We start from the raw sequence: 14,534 nt of genomic DNA, 5'->3' as shown, positions 1-14,534 counted from the left end.
TTTGACTCATATAGAATCAACTGACTGAGAGAAAACGCCGTTACTGCCGTCGACTTATTAAAAATGTCACTATAAACAGACGCTATCAAATATCACTTGACTGTTGTTACGACACAGAGACACCTCCTGGTAATAATCTAAATCTTCAAGGTAACTGCTTTGAAATAATTTTAGTGGAGTAAATAAAAAAGGTATCCACAACAAATAGCTACTTTGAGTTTGAGATTAACAGAGTAGAAGTAGACGCATCAAGAAATGAACACCCAAGTAAAAGTACTTAAAATTTGTACTCAAGTAGCCTAATACTTGAGTAAAAGTAGCCTATACCTAAAGTTAATTTTCCACTACAGCCAGTGGTTAAAGGGAGACATTACCACTAGGACCCAGCGGAGATCAACCAAGGGGAGGATCCTGTAGATAGCATGCGTTGCCTAGTTGCCTACCTTCTATTTCTCATCGTTCATTCCAAGCAGCAGTGTGTGCGTGCGTGTGTGTGGCTGTCAAGTTACCTGCTTTAAAGGAGCCGCTTGCTCAGAGTTTGTAGTGTAGTGTGTGCGTGTGTGGGAGGAAAAACACACACACACACACACACACACACACACACACACCTTAAACAGGTATAGGCCAGCCAGGTGAGGAAGGAATGCTGTTTTTATTTCTTTTATAATTTCTTTCTAAATAACGGTAAATTCATCTTCCATCAGAGATGATGATGATGGGTCAACTAACAACAGCTGGAGGAGATTAAGTTCTTGTTGGGAAGGAAAGAAAGGAGACCCAACGGATTATTAGACCATTCATCTCTCTCTCCGTCTGTCTGTCCCGACGGAGGATCACCCGCCCTGCTGAGGAAGGATGAAAACAACAACAATGTGACTTTATACGGGATGTTGACAAATCTATACGGAAATTACATTTGGGAGATGGTGGTGGTAACGATGTCTTGGTTTAGGAGGAAGAAAGCGAGGATGTACCGAAGAAGACACCAATTTGGAGGAATAATAATTCTATTAATGTCGTCGCTCATTCATTCGGTCCGAAGTTTGTTCGTTTTGACGGAGCTACTGTAAGCGGACGCGTGGTTGGTTGGTTGGGTGTCGGATCGGAACCAACAACAACCTCTGATCACTCATCAACATGTCCAGGGTCATCCTGAAGAAGAACCACTGGGTCACCAAGCTCAACGAGTGCGCGCTGCTCAGAGACGCGCACGGGGAGTTCAACGTGGATGTGTGCGGGGGAGCAGAGCACGGGCAGTTCCCCTACATCGGACAGGTCAGCATGCATGACAGTGGAAGAACTAGAAGCAGCCTAATAGCCTATACTGACTTTTAAAAAAAGAGTAAAAGTATCAATAGCCTACCATTGCCATGTAGACAAAGACATACAAGTGAAGTAAAAGGCTGGTGTTAAAACATTAGTTGAGTAAAAAGTAGTCTAGTCCACAAAGATATTGGCTTGGCATTTATATAGCCTACCGAAAGTAAAAGTAGGCCTACTCATATGCAGAATGTCCCATTTCGCAAGGTGCACAGACTACTAATCCAAAATCTGAAAATAGCAGATGCACAACTTAATCTCAATCTCTCTCTCTCTCTCTCTCTCTCTCACACTCACTCACTCACACTCTCCCTCTCCCTCTCCCTCTCTCTCTCTCTCTCTCTCTCTCTCTCTCTCTCTCACACTCACACACACTAAAACTATCATGACCTGGCTCTAGGCCATAATAAAAAGGTGGAAAACAGACACGGATTTTAAAAGTGCATAACGTAATATTTATTTACAATATAAATAACTTAATCATGTGGGGTGTGTTAATCAGTGAATGAGTGAAAAAAAAAAAAACTAGTGTTGCTGCCATCAGGGAGAGAGTACGTGTGGCCAAATTGGGCCAACACCCAGCCCTTTATAGAGCACACTGGGAATACTGGCCAGGTGCTCCCGATGTACTGATTGGCACCCCAATTTCCCAACCTGCAGTCCTTGTGGAGACAGATAAGAGTAGGTAGCACAGACACTGTTAGGCCAAGCTACAGCTAGGGGCCTGTGACACTGGGTTTAGGAATAAAGTAAAATAGCCCAGTTTTATAAATATTCTTAAACTGTTGTGACTTATTTTGTTTTTATTATCAACATCACGAATCAGCGCCTGCCGACCACCTGCTGTTTCGAGGTTATCTTTTACGCGCGAGGCGCATGGATCTATCATCTCTCTGTCACACTACAGTATGTCAGCTGCATGTCTGTTTGTTTACACTTACAGCATGACCCAGAAACGAATATCTGATTTATTTGGTGGACCGTACGTGGGCCCACACAAAAAGAGTGGTAGATATACAGAATGAAGTAGTAGGCCTAGCCTACTAGCTAACGAGGTTGTCGAGTTGTCACTTGTGTGTGTTGTGGGAGGATGAGGACTCAGGACTCGTCGTGACGCAGCAGGTACAGTATAATAGATGCTGCATGGTGTCATTGGTGTGGGTGAAGATTGGTATAGTTTTAGAAAATGTTTGTTTCTGTATGAAGAATTTAGCGTCTTTGAAATGTGGCGGAGTGAAAATAATATAGGCTACGTATCCACACATTACAAATGCAGTCATGTTTCAGGGCTAGTATAAAGTAGGCCTACACAGATACTCAAAACATACAGTAGCCTATACTTATTTTGGGTCAGGGAGGATGCTTTGGTGTTGGTGCATGGTAATGGTAAATGTAGCCTACTTGAACAGCTTAAACCGGCGTCCTTAGGGCTAGTCTATATTGGTGTATTTGTCTGTTTTCGTTCTAAATGAGCTGACATTGCAGATCTACAAGCTTAATTGCGAGAGCTGGTAGATCTGCTATTTTCCTGCCATGGTTTCCCTAGGGTTGGGATTTGGAACCAGATTGGAATCAGTGCCGTGACTTTTCCGGAACCTTTTTTTTCTCTCTCTTTTTTAAGGGCCTCTGCCCAGCTTTTAGTGTAGGCCTATGTAATAACACAAACTTTGTCCTACACAAACATTAAATGCCATTGACAATGAATGGACAATTTTGAGTGTTCGTGTAAACACAAACATTGGTTCCATTTTCACACTCAGAGTTAAACCTGTAAGGGTCCATTTGGTTAAATTTGTATTTTGTACACACCCAGAGTTACAGACCTGTAAGGGTCCATTTGGTTCCATGTGTATTGTGTACACACTCAGAAGTTACAGACCTGTAAGGGTCCATTTGGTTTCATATACCACTTCATATACCACATACCAAGCCAAAATTATTTAGATTAAAAAAACAGGAATCGTTAAAAGGGGGAATCAGACTGGAACCGGACTCGATAAAATCCTAAAGCAGGGATTCCCTGCTTCACAAGATGAAACGGATGCGAAACGGACACCAACATGAGTTAATTTTGAGTTATAACTCAATTTTCAAACGACAATGTAATTGCTGTATTCTGGCAAAGCCAGAGTGCAGTAACTATACGCTCAAGGTGAAACTAAGATAATTGGCTTTAAAGTGTTTCAACTGGCCAGCCAAATGGGTTATTTGTATGCAAGTGATATTATATTAATTGTGCATGATGTATTCATGACGTAATTCTCATGATCAAAAATCAGAATGGCTGATTTGCCCCTCCCTGAACTTTGGCCTTTGGTTTTGAGTTAGGTTTTGAAACTTTGTAATGAGATAAAAACAGACACAGAGGAGTTCATTTTCGAATTATAACTCAATTTCAACCAAAAATGTAGTTGCTGCATTCTGGCTTTGTAGGCCAGTATGATGGTGAATATAAACGTACTGTTGTTTTCAGGTGAGGGTGGAAGCAGTGCTGTATGACGATAGTGATAGTGATAAAAATGCCCCATTTACACTGACAGCCAAATCCAGGATGAATCAGATCTGTGCCACATCCAGATTGGAATCCGATTTGTTTAACCAACTGCAGTCTAAATGGGGCCTAAATGTACTGTTGTTTCAGGTGAGGGAGGATGCTCTGGTGTATGACGGTAGTGATGGAGGCAAGCTGCACCCTGGGGAGCTGCTCCTGGAGGTGGAGGGTGTGGCGGTGTCCGGCCTGCCTCTCTATGACATCCTGGCCGTGTTCGACAGCTGTGACGAACCCGTCCGGGTGAAGACCGTCCGACAAGGTAAGACAACAACCAGTCAGTTAGTACGTTGCGAAGACTCCACACTACTACACACTACTAAGAGCTTTATTTACATTGCCAAAGCAAAAAGTGGAACAATACAATCAAAACAAAATGTATGTACAAGAGTATCCAACATTTCTATGTACTGAGGTCACTCGATGCGAATAGTGCAGGAATACACACAGTGATTAGTAGTTTTTAAGGTGGTTGTGTTCCAATTGATTCCTTCTCCTATAACAGCAGCTCACAAATCTTGCTGCTGTGTTTGCACATTGTTGTACTTCTCCCAGCAGATATGGGAGCTTTTTGTCATTTGTCATGTTTTCAAAATCTCCTTGGGTGATTGTGATCTATGTCTTGGTGTAATGTAAAATCTATGTAAACAGATTTGGATAAAAGCGCTATATAAATGCACCATTTACCATTTAAGCTTTTTTATCCTGCCGTGTATGCTGCATGAGTTGTTCTCTCTCCTCCTGATTGGATAAAATATAATTGCTATGCCGACCTGAACATGCAGCTTATTTTCTGTTTTTAAAGAGCTGTAGACTAGAGACGGAGGATCACTGAACTATTACTGAACTGGCTGTGACTACTGTAAAAGTAGGACTCTCGGTGCATGCATGTGAAGTAGGACAGAAGTAGGACAGAGGAAATGTTTGACTCGTAACCATCCTGACATCATTGGTCCTGTTTTCTGTGGGGTTGCTGTGGCGACCCACAGTGACGTGTTAGGTCATTGTGGAGTCTTACAGTAGGTCACTTACATTGAATTAACACAGACACATAAATGACATTTGGATTGGTTTTTTTTGGATCTGCACAGAAAGAAAACGCGATACATTATAAATCCAAAAAACTGATCAGAAGAAGTTTACATTACGGTCTAACCAGATACAACTGCTGCACATGCTTATTAACACACACAAGGGGAAAAAAGATAACACATTGAAGACTTACTACACAGAAATTTGACATTTGACAGCCCAACCCCCCCCCCCCCCCCCCCATAGTCACTCAAGGATAAATAGAACATGGCCTTCTCCAGATAGACAGACTGCCCATGATAGCTGAGACAGAACAGTATAGCCAACCTTTTTCACATTTATAGATGAGTTTTGAGGACGGATTGTTTTGTGCGTGCGTGCGTGCATGCGTGTGTGCGCATCAGACTCACTTTTTTCACCAACGTCCCAGAACCGTCCCAAAATACAATTTGAACCGTCCCAATGTGAATGTATACTATACAGTCCTGATGTTTTTTAGTTTTTTATGATTTTTATGATTCTAACCATTCACACTAATGTGAGGGCAGAACACATTAGTGTTATTTAAAGACTTCCAGCATTGCTTTAGAAAGTGGCAAGGAATCATGATAGGTATCAAGGTATCAAAAATATCCTTGATAAATGCAATTAATCCTTGAAGTAAATGCCTTCTTAGAATCTTTAGTTCAGACCCAGAAGTGTAACAAAAAATTTTGGAGGCGTCACCACTCACCAGTTGCATTTCTGAATATGCGCAAATTAATTAAAATCTGAATAAAAAACAAAATCCCTGTTTTCCCAGTTAATATTTCAGTAAAAGTACACATTACAGAATATTTAGGTAATTAGTAGGTAATAGTTTTTTGATGTACACGTCTGCGTGTGTGGCACTGAAAACTGATTTATCGATGTGATTTGGGTGTCTGGTTTAATCTTAGTTTTTCCACTGATGTGCAGTACGTGCGTCAGAAAGTCGGACACAGGACTGATCAATGCACAGCATCAACTTGCCCACTGTGAGATTCTCACTTGCGGGTCGAAGTTATCATTGTGGGGGTGTGATATATTTTTTAAATTATCTTACCAATAGCAGGATCCATCACAACATCCACCGTCCACAGGCTGTTGAGAGCCACTGTTCCATGTACAGTATTAATTTGCGATAGTTTCCTTACATATATTAATTTATGGCTGTTTTTTATGTGGAAAAGGCACATCTCCTTGTGCTGCAGGGAGCGCTGAGCCTGCGTGAATGGTCTGTCTCTGCCTGTTCTTCTCCCTCGTTTTATTGTTAGTAATATTATTATTATAGTGCTGCTTGTCTCGTGCGCATATGCACATTTTCAGTGCAAAAACTACTCCTCTAGTCCTCGAAACCGTCCCGGCTGAGATTAATTTAAGTCCCAAATAGATATTTTATAGTCCCCGGGACGTAGGGACCCCCCTAGTCTTGAGCCCTGGCGTGCGTGCATTAGGATTTTGTTATTAAGCAATGACATTACTTTGCATTTAATACACTATGCCACCATTTGTCATGTTGGTTCACACACACACACACACACACACACACACACACACACACACACACACACACACACACACACACACACACACACACACACAGTGTAAAGCTACAGTATGAAACAGGTGTGTACAGTGGGAGAATCATTAACAGCCTTGCATAACGAGGATAGTTTCACTGCAGCTTTTTATTGCCTTCTCTGATGAACTCTATGTCCATTTGTAGTACTGTAACTAAATACACTTTTACTTAAAGGCATATTTCACTTTCAAACATGCGTGGCGTCGCTTGATTAAATATTTAAATATTTTATGTTCATATTTATCAGACACGATGATATAGCAACACAAGTTTTTTCAGGAAACGGTTAGAAGACATATTTTGAATCGGCCTCAAGTCTTAACGGGTTAAGTAAAGTAACAAGAATGACTCGGTCCTAAATGGGTTAAATTAAAGCACCTGGCAAAAACCCAGAGTAGTTCTTCCTCCCACTGGCCATTAGTCGGGTTCTACAGTAAGTGCACGCCTGGCCTCTCCTCTCCTCTCCAACCTGAGTCCTTATCTGTCTCTCACTGAGAAAGCACTCGGAACAAAACCTCTCCCCTTAGTGTGTTTACTGAGCGTTTGTTTAGTTTGTCCTTGACATTATATGACATAATGAGCTCACTATATTGTTAATAATAATACACTTTGTATACCACCTTTCATGACATAAATGCAGCGCAACGTGCTTTACAGAGCAAAACAAGATACAAGCAAAAACATAAATAAATAACATTAAACAAAGCAAAAGCATAAAGGTAGAATGATTATCATAGAACATAAAACCACATTAAAATACCAGCAGAAAAAAACGGCAGCGAATCAGCCAGAACAGTGAGTACATGAATAACATAGAGATTTTAAAAATTCAACTAAAAGCAAAAGTGGAAAAATAGCTAGGTCTTGAGCTGTGCTTTAACCCATTTAGGGCTGAGGCAGATTCTTGCTATATTGTAGATGGCAACAAGAACCCCAAAATGGTTTCCCGTCCTGAATGTGCTGTCTACAGAGGCTTAGTTGTTCCAACTAAGCTGTCGGCCCGTAGAAGCAGAAATCTGCTTCACCGTGTATTTGACCATATATGCTTTTTATTAATGACATAAACGACCTGGCAATTCTTGTAAACGATAAGCACGCTATATTTAAAGCGTTCTGTCTGTGTACTCGGCTCAACAACACTGCATAATGTGTGTTGTGTTCACGTCTGAAGGCAGAGGGGTCACGCAAGGCAACAGTGTACCGAATACCGATGTTTAAACAAAGTGCTCAGGTGGCATGATGATAGATGGACCTTTGTTGCTCTCATGGTGTGCATGGAGAGATATGCAGAAGTTATAAAACACAGGACAGATACACATGGATTCAAAGTTCTCAGCCGCCCGACTGATTTTTGTCATTTGGGACTTCCATAGAAGTCGACAGTATGTGTGTTCTAATCGCACATTAGAATTTAAAATAATCAGTCGTGAGGATTTTAATTTTGTATTGGTTTAATCCATGGATACAGAGAAGGACAACACAGCTCAAGGTTTTTCCGCTTGGCATTTTCCTTGCTGGCCAACGTGACCGACAAGAGTCTATTATTCTGGCCAAGTGTTACATTAATTGTCCATAATTTAATAATACATGTCACGTGCGCTCAGTGCTCAACAAAGTCCCCGGTTCAATTCCCGGCCCGCCCGGAGAGAGAGAGACACTTTCTTAGTGTCTTATCAAAATCAAGGCTCAAAAGGGCAAACAAATATTTCTTGGGGAAAAAAGCCTGATTTTGAATTTGTTACTTGCATGCCTTGTCGAAACCCAAAAATATCCGATCTGCAAGCTCAAAACGTGTACAAGCTTGTAGGACGACCCCAACGCGCAACCGAGCTGAGCAGCATATTGGGAGCCCTGTCCTCTGCTCCAAGCCTTTGCCAGCAGTCTGTTGCGTCATGACTCAGCAGATTCCCGGTGACTAATTAAAGGGGAGCAGACTGAGTCTCAGAGTACCTGAGACTGAGAGAACTCACAGGACCTCCATTGTGCTTCGTTCAGCCTGGTAGAGAGAGGCCCCCCGTGCAGAGCTATAGACAGTGCAGCGCCGCGTGGAAAACATGCATGTCCAAACAATAGACGTTACTTTTCAGGAAGAACCTGTGTTCAAGGTTACTGCCCGAAAACTGTCCAAAACTGTTACCTTTCAGTTGTCACTGAAAAGTAACAGTTTTCAGGATTCAAAACTTAGCAGATCTACGAGCTCAAAATGCGGCGCTTCTCGCTGTAGTATGATAAAAAAAGTAAAAAAAACAAAACTAGTGGAGATGCAAGGTTTTCCCAGCCAGCCAGGGTTCCATCCAGGCAGCCTCCGGTGCTCTGGGCCCCAGACCAGGTGACAGACTGTCGGGGACAGATCAGATCTCAATCCCTTCCTCTTCAAATTGCTCTTAGGTCTAATTTCACTGGCCGGGGCCACATCTATCAGGTAGACGGGTAGTGAGGCAGACATGCAACCTCTATCAGGTAGGCAGGTAGACAGGTATGCAGTTAGACAGGTATACAGGTTCAGTACCTGTATATCATTGCTGTCAGGCAGAAACCTCTTAACTCCTATATCCAGCTTTTAGTGTATGTTCACAAACTTTGTCCTACACAAACATTACATTCCCATTGACAATGAATGGAGAATTTTACATCATAGTGTCTGAGCAAATAGGCATAGTGTCTATTTTATGTCATGATGATGTACGATGATAAGAGTGCCCCTCACTTCACACAGGTGTGTGTGCCGGGTATGGACACTGATGACGCGGAGGAGAGAACACACACCCCAGCGCCCACAGCGTCTGAGTATAGCGATGATTTCATTGGCTGAGCACCCCATAGCGATGATTTGATTGGCTGAGCAAGTACGTATTGAGGATAAAATTTGAGGACAGAAAAGTGGAGACGGAAAAGTGAGGACGCAAATTGTGATTGGCTGGAATGATATGATGATACACACACAGGTGTGATTCTTTTCTCCTGTGAAGTCTCTTGTAAATAGGGGTGGGGGGTTGAAGACAAGTGCAGTTGCTTAATTGGGCTTGCTTCCTAATTGTTGTTTAAACCAGTTCATGCCAAGGTAATATTTTGTGCCAGGGGCCTCCATTATACGATTTGTCTTTGGGGGGGGGGGTCTCTACAAGCTGTTGTGCGCTTGTAAATCAGCGATATTATTTATAATTCCAAATAGCCTTTCAATGTGTAAATTATGTCTGAAGCTGGTCGTTTCCAGTCGCTTGTTTTCGTAGAACCTCAGTATGACGGAGTAGAGTCTGAACTCTGAACACCTGTGTGTGTGTGTGTGTGTGTGTGTGTGAGTGTGAGTGTGTGTGTGTTCTCCGCTCTGGAATGCAGCGACAAGCCCTCAGGTCGAAGCACACACACAAAAAGTCTCCCTTTTCTTCCTCTCAGAATGTCACTGCAGTGTGTGCGTGTGTGTGCGTGATGGTGGTGGAATAGGTAAAAGTATCAATACTGTGATGTAGAAATACTTTGTTACAAGTACAAGTTCGGAGTTGGAAAAAGTTGCTTGAGTAAAAGGTTTTGGCATCAAAATGTACTTAAAGTACCAAAAGTAGAAAGTACTCACTGACACTGTGCAGAATGTCCCGTTTTGTAAGTTTTCAAATGTAAAAGATGTATACACAATATTTTTAAAGTAGCAGATCTACAAGCTCACAATGCGTCGCATCGTGATGCATTGTTGTGAGCTTGTTGGTTGAAAGGTATATACTGTAGGGCTGAAGTGGTTAATGTATGTTTTGTAATAATAATGAAAATCTACACAAAGTAATACAAGTTTTAAAATAATTGTAGTGGAGTAAAAGTCCAATGTTTGCCTCTGAGATCTAGTGGAGTAGATCCGGAATGCAATTACTCCAGGTACAGTAAAACAAATGCCTTAGTTACTTTACACCACAGTGTGAGATGGTGCTGGAATATTTCAGATCTCTGTGGTATTGTTGAGCTGTGTGTACGGGGCGTGTTTGGCTTTTAGTTTGTATTACTCTGTTGTTTAGATCAGGCTTTATACATATATATGCTGTGCAAATAATAGTTAAGAAGTTGGCCAGGAATTCAGTCAAAGAGCAGAGGTATGTATGTATGAGAGGTTGAGAGGTTTCCATTTACGTCAGATCATTGATACAGTACTGTATTTGGCCACAGCAAACATTTGCACACAATGTGGAGGTCCTCGACAAGAAAAGGTTCTGAGGACCACTGCTGTGTGATATACTGACCCTTGCTCTTTTAAAAAATGTATTCCACAATTTTGTAACCCAATTTTCATCTGGTTCCAATTGCCTAGGCTGTAATCCTGGGCGTTACCCTCCCTCTGCCAACCTGGGGAAAGCCCCAAACTGAGCTCATGCTTCTTTTTAATGCATGAGGAGTGAACAGGCCACTTCTCGTCAGCTGACCGGGGGGAGTTTCCCCGGTAGGACGTAGCACGAACCCGTTATTCCATCCAGTTCCTTTCCCCTCCAGCAGTTGCCCCGGCTTGCCAGGGGGAGGCAGTATAGAGACCACTATTACTGTATGTTTTCTGTGAGGGTGCCTATACTAGTATACTACCCTAGGAGGGAACATGGGGAGAACATGCAAACTCCATACAGAAAGACCCTTTCTGCAACCCCACCTATGGCACTGATGACATGGAGGAGAGAACGAAATGGTAAATGGTGCATTTATATAGCGCCCATCCGGTCATTCTACCCCTGAACCACTGATACCCCAAGATACTACCAGATACTTTCCCTTCCTAACCAAGGGTTCTGCCTATCCAAGCGTCAGCCATCGCTATATCCTTGCTGGTCTGCTGGCATCATGGTGCTCAGTCTGCTCACTCAAAGCCCTGTGACTGACTGACCTAGAAGGCAGCAGCACATACGCCTGCTCTTCAGTCTAGCCGACACACATTTTACCATGTCTTCCCCCGTTCTGTCTTCCCTTCACTGCCCCGCAGCCGTACAGGACACTGGAGAAGAGATATGACCTACAAGGCTGTATATACTTCAGGACATGATCCATCCCCCACATTTCCTTCACTGATCACTTACAGTATAGCTCACACAAGCTCACTGTGAGCTTCTAGATCTGCTAGTTTGTTTTACTAGTTTTGGTGTAAGTCTCCGGGGAGACACCGATCAAATGTCTCTTTTTGGCTCTCGAGCTATAACGTTTGGGAAGCACTGAATTCGATTTGTGATTTGTTTTCATCTCCTTTACGTCTGGTTTATGACAGATGAAACAATAGACAAAGACCACCCCAACCCACCTCCCCACAACAATATAGTATATGTCCTGTACTGTAAGATGGCATAATGCGTAGTTATTTTTATTACATTTCCAAAATAAATATTTAACATTAATGGTCTTAAAGACAGACTTATAGTTATCTTTCTCCAAAAAAATCAGAAGGCTCATTTGACCCTTGACCTCCAAAATGTAGTTACTCTGGCACTCTGCCTTTGGTTTTGAGTTAGGTTTTGTAGTTACTGCAATTTTCTCTTAAAACAAAACAAAATGATAAACTCTGAAAATTTGTCACAAGATAAAATAGACAACATTTTGAGTTATAACTCAATTTCGACCAAAAGGTTTAGTTACACTCGGGCGGGCACTATAGCAGTCTATGGGCCACTGGTTTAGAACCACGGCTCTACATTGATTCATTGTTCAATATATATGAAAATAACTCATAAGGCCTTTCCCGGCACTGTATATAACCACAGCTCTTATCTCTCTAGCCTCTGAGTCTCCCAGTCAGCTCAGAGGGTGAAAGACCTCGTTCTGCAGCGTTGTCTTGTCTTCCCATGCAGACACTTCTCTGATAGCAGAGCGCTAAGCAACGACACCGTGTCTCCTGTTTAGTCCAAAGCAGATCTGTGTAACAAGTCACAGAGCCTTGACATGCAATTACTGTCCATTCCACACCAATACTACAAGTCTTCGCTGTTTTATTTTATTATTTTTTTGTGAATGAACCATGCCTTACTGCCTACTTCATCAAAAGCATCAGAGGTAGCATGTCCACATTTGCGCTTGTGTTTTGAGCTTGTGGATCTGATTTGGCTGTTTTTGAATTTGAATATTGGAAAAGTGACGGTTTTGGACATAATGAGGACAGACACAAAATGCGGCGTGAACTTGTAGATCTATTTTCACAATATTTATCTGTGGAACCAAGTCAAACTAAATTGAATACCGCAACTCCTATACATTCCAAGCGCGTGTCAGGGAGGGCGGTCTCCAGTTCAAATAATTATGAATATTTTAGGGGGTCACTCACAGCCTGAAAAGGTTGGGAACTCCTGAGCTAGAGTACAGAATGCTGTGCTGGATGCATATCAGACATTCCCACAGGGCAGTAGGACCAGGATGTTCCTGGTACACCCCATTGAGTCATCCCACAAGGCCTTGACTGTTGTAAACGTGTGTGTGTGTGTGTGTGTGTGTGTGTGTGTGTGTGTGTGTGTGTGTGTGTGTGTGTGTGTGTGTGTGTGTGTGTGTGTGTGTGTGTGTGTGTGTGTGTGTGTGTGTGTGTGTGTGTGTGTGTGTGTGTGTGTGTGTGTGTGTGTGTGTGTGTGTGTGTGTGTGTGTGTGTGTGTGTGTGTGTGTGTGTGTGTGTGTGTGTGTGTGTGTGTGTGTGTGTGTGTACACGCACGTGTGTGCCTCCACCAGATCATTTATATATTTAGCCAAACTGGATCATAGTTCATAGAGCCTGGCTGACTGACGCCAGATATTTGTGTCTGATGCCAATTCCTACTCTGAAGAGTCCTAGTACCACAACGATCACAACTGAAATATGGGACTACAAATGGTTGTATTATTGTGACATTTTCCGTTATGTTTGTACATTCTTGCCCCCAAGAAGAAAGAAATCACACCTGTGTGAAGCGAGGGGCGCCCACTGTGGCTGCAACATGTCACGGGGGGAATTAATTCATTAATTGCGTGAGTCATGAATGCAGTGTGTTATTTTTATTGTATAAAACGCAAACCAGTCACAAGATGTATCGGCCACGTAATGTCTCACGTTGTCATTTAGTGCCCTAAATAATTATTAAAAGTCCATATAGACTTCGCTGGCAAACGATTTTTGTTAAAAGTGCTCTAAACAAACTATAGCCATAGACTTGGCTGTCAAATTATGTAATGTAATTTCAAAAGCCCTGCATTGGAGGGGCTATAGCGCAGCTCAAAAAAGCTGTTGATTTTGGTGACACAACCACGACCTTTCCTCTCAGACTACTACTAAGACTACTTTGTAGTATTGATACGAATTAACTAGACATGAATGAACTGAAAGGCAAAGTCTGATACTTGAACTAGCAAGTGTAAGATGCATAGATTTCCTTCTCATTCCTGGCACCTTGTATAGTTTAAAGTTGGTACACTTGCTTTTTGGTCACTGAAATAATATTATGTCTCATGTCTCGTTGTAGCACTTGGTTTAGTTTAGAAGGCTTGCAGTTCACACACATTTTGGGGGCGGGGGAGGGGGGCAGAAAAAACATTAGATATTTCCTTTGCTGTGTGTGGGTGTGCGTGGGAGAAAACATTACATTTTCTTAACTAATAATAATATTGTCAATTTTCATCAAGTACAGCTCCACTGTATGTGTCCCAGTCCTGCGTGAAGATGACAATAGTTATTCTCGCCATGTCATCCAACTTGTTTATTTTAATTTAAAGCATCACTATAGTGTTTATTTATTGGAGTATCAGTGGCCACTTTGGACAAAAACAACATGGCAGTCTGAGTCAACGTCTTTGACTTTGACCGGCAGTTCTGCCTTGGCAAATACCAGGATGAAACTCATTCTCTCCATATGTTTGTTTGTCTTCTTTTGTACATTTATGCCCTACTTGATCATACTATAGAATCACACAAAATCATCAAAAGTAGCAGATCCACAAGCTCCAGGCGCGGCTGTGAAGCTCCATGCTTCAAGCTTGTAGATCTGCTCCAGGTGCGGCGTGAAGCTCCATGCTTCAAGCTTGTAGATCTGCTACTTTTGATGCTTTTTGAATCCTGAAAAG

At 42.2% G+C, this 14,534-nt stretch overlaps 1 protein-coding gene across 1 annotated transcript in view; it reads left to right on the top strand.

The window, feature by feature from the left end:
- Positions 1 to 711: 711 nt before the first annotated feature.
- LOC308316096 (membrane-associated guanylate kinase, WW and PDZ domain-containing protein 1-like) overlaps positions 712 to 14,534 on the top strand; it is a 130,551-nt gene continuing 116,728 nt past the window's right edge. Inside the window, exons 1-2 of the mRNA XM_080764465.1 lie at positions 712 to 1,275; positions 3,962 to 4,130. Of these exons, the coding sequence (XP_080620591.1) occupies positions 1,138 to 1,275; positions 3,962 to 4,130 (307 nt within the window). The 5' untranslated portion in view covers positions 712 to 1,137. The remainder of the gene's footprint in view (positions 1,276 to 3,961; positions 4,131 to 14,534) is intronic.

This window comes from Protomyctophum bolini, assembly GCF_963924005.1.
Source record: "Protomyctophum bolini genome assembly, chromosome: 5".
Lineage (NCBI taxonomy): Eukaryota > Metazoa > Chordata > Actinopteri > Myctophiformes > Myctophidae > Protomyctophum > Protomyctophum bolini.
The sequence above is the reverse complement of the archived record's forward strand: the minus strand, read 5'-3'. Positions and strand labels throughout refer to the sequence as shown.